This window comes from Triticum aestivum, chromosome 4A (genome assembly GCF_018294505.1).
Source record: "Triticum aestivum cultivar Chinese Spring chromosome 4A, IWGSC CS RefSeq v2.1, whole genome shotgun sequence".
Classification (NCBI taxonomy): domain Eukaryota; kingdom Viridiplantae; phylum Streptophyta; class Magnoliopsida; order Poales; family Poaceae; genus Triticum; species Triticum aestivum.
The window spans coordinates 730,015,905-730,022,215 of NC_057803.1; the positions used below are offsets into that span (position 1 = coordinate 730,015,905).

Sequence of the window (6,311 nt, forward strand, 5' to 3'; positions counted from 1 at the left end):
TAAATCATCTTGTGTCTAAAACTCGAGTCAGCTTATGATAAACAAAACCACTTAGGGCACACCATCGACAATTCTTATTATATTTTCTTCCAAAACAATGTGATGTGTGTTCCAATTTAATACTTAGATAGAAAATGTAATAAAAATGCTATAGATAAACAAACAAACCTCATTAAAAATATGCAAAATAAAATAAAATAGAAACAACTGAAGTCAAGGTAGCAACAACATAGTCTGTGAAAACTAGAGTGAACCACTTAAACTTATACTTTGATACAATAGTTACGATATCATCAATACACGTTGGCGCATCACAAACATAGTAAACAAGAAAAGAAAAACTATCTAGGAATTGCGACAGATATGGTCATGTCGTTAATACTACATGACTCTGTGGCAGTAGACTCCTCTTCATTTCCGACCCTTATGTTGAAATATGCCGGCTGCTTAGGTTCGTCGATGTTCATATCGTCGGTGCATAGCATTGCTATAACATCTGTCATGGTTGGCCGATCGGCTGCGTTCTCTTGTACACATAATAATGCTATATTAATGTATCTCATAATCTTCGGCGATTGATCTTTGGGAACCAATGATGTATCAAGAAGGTCAATTCCCCTTCCCTCTTCCCATAATTGCCATGCCTGTTTGCAGTTTTTAGGTTATGTTATGTCTTCAAATAACCAAAAGAAATGTAGGCTACACAGAAAATATAGAACAATTTTACTTGCGTAAGTTTATTTGTATAATCTTACATATCCAAGAAGATTGATGAAATCACCATATTGCTGGCTACCAGAATTCCGCTTTCCGCTAAGTATCTCAAAAATAATAACACCAAAACTGAAGACGTCCGATTTAATAGAGAAGACACCCTCCGAAGCATACTCAGGGGACATGTAGCCACTGAAATGGTATATGATACATGTCAAAATTATTGCATATGATTGTGGTGTAATATAAGTACTCAACAGTGGATTGTGTTTCTGAAACTTACTATGTACCAACCACTCTTCTAGTAGTGTTTCCTTCACTGCTATCTGAGCTGGAAATTTTTGCTAGACCAAAATCTGAAATCTTTGGATTCATTTCGCTATCCAAGAGAATGTTACTTGGTTTAAGATCTCGATGTATGATACGTAACCGGGAGTGCTTATGTAGGTAAAGAAGTCCATGTGCTATGCCTTCCACTATTGCTACAAGTTTGGACCAATCAAGTAAAGCTCTTCTTTTTTCATCTACACATCAGACAAACATTGGTATAACATGAGAAATACGCCATGTTAACTGATCAAAATTTGTGCTACTTGGTTACCTATGTAATGAAATTAGACTCATGGGGTTAACAGAAAAATAAAATGTGGAGTCAATTTTAGTTACTCTGATGCATTGATAAATATTTTGTAAACTCAAATAAGAAATGCATATAGACTTACCAAAGATAAAGAAATCCAAGCTTTTGTTGGGCAAGTATTCATACACTAATATTTTCTCCTCTTCTAGGGAGCAACATCCAAAGAGCCTAACCAAATTACTGTGTTGTAGTTTGGCTATGAGCTGGACTTCATTTTTAAATTCTATGAAGCCTTGTCCTGAATGTGAAGAAAGTCTTTTAACTGCTATCTCCAATCCATCAGCAAGCTTGCCCTGGTAAAAAAAAATATTCTAAAGTTAGGCACTTCCACTTTGCACTATAAACCTCTTAACTATTGTTATAAATGTGGGCTTCTTTGTTAGCTATCATGTTAGGAAGCTAAAGAATTTCGAAATAAACATATAAAAACACACATAGTAATTTACCTTGTATACAGCACCAAATCCACCCTGTCCAAGTTTGTTTTCTTCCGAAAAATTATTTGTGGCCTGTAGTAGCTGTTGGAAGTCAAACACCATGAACTCTGAATTTTTGCCTTGCCAAACTAGTTGTTCCTCTCCTTCCAAATACCGAGAACGTCTTGATCCTTGTAACCTCATCACTTCACCTACATGATTGAGAATCGGCACAATCCCTCTTTATTGATATATGTTTAATAGTGTCTTATTAAGACTATGATTAAAGAGTAACTAATTGAAACAATAGAACGGCCCATTCAGAAACTAACTAATTATTAGTGGAATACCTTTTCTTTGTTTTGTGATCCGACGATAGTACAAGATGAAGAAGAGAAATGTTGCTGCAGCTAGAGGTATTAAAACTATGGGAATTACCCACAGCTTGTTCATACGCCCTGATATGAACATATACGATAACAACCAATCAGGTGTGTATATAATAGAGAATTTTACTTCCATGTCACAAAATTACATATAGGAACCCTGGGGCTGGACTTACTCTTGTGTTGGGTCGGAGTTGGAGCTAGCGGCCCCAGACTTATCATTGGTTGGCCTTGATAGAACTGAGACGCATCATACCTGAAATAACACCGTATCACACCCATCTGTTCCCACATGCGGAGGGACATGGTGGAGTTGATCATGCCAAGGAGATGTTGCAAGCACTCTAGACAGTCCCCGGAAGACAGGTCCGGCGTGCACTGCGCCAAGGAGTACACCTTCGGGAAGTTTGTGCCACTGTCCACGACACCGGTGGCGAACCGCCTCGGCGACGCGCTGGCTGCCTTCTCCACAGTCTCCACCAGCAGCTCGTGCATGAGACCGGTGATGAGAGGCACGTTGCCGGTGACATTTCTGACATTCCACCTCTCAAAAGGAGGGTCGCCACCATTTTCTCCTTCTGTGCTATTGGTGAATGACGGGGCGAGGATGTCTTTGGAGTTGTAGATGAGGATACAATCAGCAAAGTAGGAGGCAGCCCTGAAGCACTCTACCTCTGGCGGCATAGCGTTCTGCACTTTGCCGAATACGTTGGTGATGCACTCGGCACAGGTTGTGTCATTGAGGACATCACCACGGCAGAGCGCAAGCGCATACACGATGTCGGGGGCTTGGCCGACGGTGGCAGTGGCAAAGTGTACTGGGGAAGTGGAGGTTTTGTTGGGGAGGGTGGCAGCAAGGACCTTAACGTTGTCGCAGAATACATCGGCTGCCGCCAGGAATGGTGTGAGGCTGCTGAGTAGGAGCAGCAGGATTGTCGCCATGCCTTGCTCGAACTGCATGTTGTTGCTCTTCTCTCAATCCAGATGAACAATTCAGTCCGTGCACTTATTTAACAGCAAGTCACCATCGCTCGCCTGGAGAAGAGAATACTAGAGCATTTTTTTAGTTAATTTCTGCATCTTGTTGGTCAGTTGCTTTCCGTTCAGTAGTACTGACTAATCAACAGATTACTTGGAACTAATCAAGGCAACAATAACGCTTGGTTTCTGGAATCATTGAGTTGGTCTTCAGGAGGTATGGTCATGCCCGGCTGCTGCGAAAAATAGAAGACAAATAAATGCACTTATATTATGTACGTCAATGTTGTACTTAGTTAAAATTTTGAGTTGAATTTGTTCCTACCTGGTTATACATAAATCTGTCTCCTTATTCCGTATAGAGAGAAGCATTTCCCCATAGCGTCTTGACTCGGGCACTTCACTCTCCAGCAACCAAAAAAAACTAATTGTGTGCCTGTTTCTAGCACCATTATGTGCCCTGGAGAAGAGAATACTAGAGCATTTTTTAAGTTGATTTCTGCATCTTGTTGGTCAGTTGCTTTCCGTTCAGTAGTAGTAAGTAATCAACAGATTACTTGGAACTAATCAAGGCAATAATAACGCTTGGTTTCTGGAATCAATGAGTTGGTCTTCAGCAGGTATGGTCATGCCAGGCTGCTGGGAAAAATAGAAGACAAATAAAATGCACTTTTATTACGTACGTAAATGTCGTACTTAGTTAAATTTTAAGTTGAACTTGTTCCTACCTGGTTATACATAAATCTGTCTCCTTATTCCGTATAGGGACAAGCATTTCCACATAGCGTCTTGACTCGGGCACTTCACTATCCAGCAACCAAAATAACTAATAGTGTGCCTTTCTAGCACCATTATGTGCCGGCCAGGTCAAGAAATTATTGTGTCACCATTAGAATTTGGCCAGCATCAAACCACGACTGACTTACTAGTTAAAGCACACTAAAATGGTGCCTTTAGAACTATTGGCCGGGACAAGAATTCAAATGGGTCGCCATCCATGTCCTTTCTGCTAGAAGCTTCCACCTCACAGTTATTTAGAACGTATCCCACCTCCTTATCTAACAACTCATTTCCGATTCGTACAAGCATTTTTGTTTTTTTGTTTCTTCCATATAAAATATTCTAACTAGAATATGAGAAAAAACTTTTGGATTTTTTCGTACATCATAAATACTAAATATAACATTTTTTAATTAAAAAAAATTCATTTTGTATATTTATGTGCGATCAAACAATCTGAAAGTTTTGTTGTCTTGCAAAGTTTGAAGTTCATATGTTGTTTTATTTGGAAGAAACAAAAAAGAGAAAAATTCCCGTAGTAGGTTAGCTGTCCAGTACAGATCTCAAAGCTATATTGGAGGGTAAGGACAAGATGTGACCAGGAGCCCAAGCTCAAAGATAACGTTATTTTTCTGGCCTAGGCGCTACCAGTGGCGCGCGGGTGCTTATGGGGCCCACCACTGCTTGCTGGATTACCAATGACAGAAGACCAACGGCTGGCTCCCCGGTGGCTGGTAGCGTGCTAGTGCAAATGAGTCAAAAGGGAAGCAGACCACTTGGTTCCGTTTGGCACCCCTAGTTTCAGAGTCAATTCATCTCAATCTGCCCTTGGTTGACCTACCCTCAGTAGACACCTATTGGAAGTGTGCCCTCACCAACCTTCACTATTCTAGACAGCGACTTCTGTACCCGCGCCCCCTATATATTCTTCTCATCTTCACTTGAGCTTGGAAGAAAGCATCATTTGTTCACACTTTACTCCTTTACAACAGACCTCTTTCAATAGAATATTTTCACGTAGCAATAAATACATTAGTATGAGGACTAGTAACAGATGGTTGCACTAGACATAAAGCATGGAAGATGTTTCTGTCCAAAAGAAAAAACGACATGCGAGATGTTCATCGCACTCGAGATGGTACAAATACATAGGACTAGGAGGCATGAGGAAAGAAATAAATTCTAAGATATTGCTTTGCAGACCGACCAGGAGCAATCCCTTTGTGAAAACTGGCGATAGCACTATGCAGAAAATGATCTCACCTGAGACCTTGTAGTCTAGGTTGCTCGACATGTTGAAGCATCTAGTATCTTGTCATATCAATATCCTCAGGTAGTTAGTTTATGTAAGATAATCTGCACAAGTTTGCTTTAATCTACCATGTATGTGGACCTGCGTGTAAATAGAACATGATGCTTTCGCAAATAAAAATAAAAAATACAACGTGATGGAGCCCAATAGACTGCTGATATTGATATGGCGAACATAAACATCAACATGATGCTTCACCGGTCTTTCATGTACTTTGACATGGTGATGTCCTGCATGGAGACCCAGAGCTGCTTTTGTAAGATCTTGAGCTTGTGAATTTGATTTTTGTTCTTTAGAACACAGTTAGAAATTAGCATGGTGCATTGAACTTTTATCTACCGAGGGGGGCCACTAATAGAAAACTGTCAGCTTTACCAATTTGTGCATCCAGACCAGCTAAAATACCGGACTTACCATTTCTATACTTCTATATAGTGTATCAAATCTGAATGGAAGTCATAGAAATGAACTTAATAGTTGGTCTCCTAAATTTAGCGGCGAACATGAGAAGGATATGGTTGAAAAGTAGCATAAGCTGCCTCCACGGTACTCTAGAAGCATCGTCTCATTTTCATGAAGAAAGGGCCCCTTGCCTAGTAGTCTTAGCGCTACAAAATAAATGTGCCAAAATGTGGCTCAGTGGCAACCAGCCCGGATCTACTTACTGGGGCAAATAGTGCGGCCCGTGGGGAGGCGAGACGGAAATCGGCTCCAATCATGCAACCTCATGGCGGTACTAGACCATAAATGCACGCGTTGCCGCGCCCGTCTTAAGGAAACAACAATAGAAATGTGCAATTTGTTTTAACAGTACAAATAAAAGGCAATGTGCCTCAGTATATAGACTGGAGTTACCTTATTTTTTGGGGTAACATCCAGAAAACCAATAACTGATGATTTATTCATATTAAGATTATACACAATTATACATGGTAAATAATAAAACTATCATTAGCTATAATTCCCAATAGGACATGGTAAATCATAAGAAAAGTCCTTGTACTATTAGACATGGTAAAAAACAATTTCAAGTAAAGATTAGAACATTACATGTAATTTTCATTTGTGCGTGCTTTGCACGTGAG

At 40.0% G+C, this 6,311-nt stretch overlaps 1 protein-coding gene across 1 annotated transcript; it reads right to left on the reverse strand.

Annotated features, from left to right (window-relative positions):
* Window positions 1-341: 341 nt before the first annotated feature.
* Window positions 342-3,098, reverse strand: LOC123083438 (cysteine-rich receptor-like protein kinase 10). Its single transcript, XM_044505487.1, has 7 exons — window positions 2,333-3,098; window positions 2,121-2,228; window positions 1,801-1,982; window positions 1,437-1,647; window positions 998-1,238; window positions 756-906; window positions 342-644 (listed from the first exon to the last, which is right to left on the reverse strand). Exons 1-7 carry the CDS (start codon window positions 3,096-3,098, stop codon window positions 342-344), a joined length of 1,962 nt encoding a protein of 653 aa, XP_044361422.1.
* Between the last annotated feature and the right edge of the window lie 3,213 nt (window positions 3,099-6,311).

Excerpts from the sequence above, each read along its gene's own strand:
- LOC123083438 (XM_044505487.1), bottom strand. The coding sequence starts at position 3,098 with ATGGCGACAATCCTGCTGCTCCTACTCAGCAGCCTCACACCATTCCTG. Across the intron at positions 1,648-1,800 it reads GATTTGGTGCTGTATACAAG|GGCAAGCTTGCTGATGGATT; the intron begins GTAAATTACTAT and ends TTTTTTTACCAG. Across the intron at positions 1,239-1,436 it reads CTTGGATTTCTTTATCTTTG|ATGAAAAAAGAAGAGCTTTA; the intron begins GTAAGTCTATAT and ends TCTGATGTGTAG.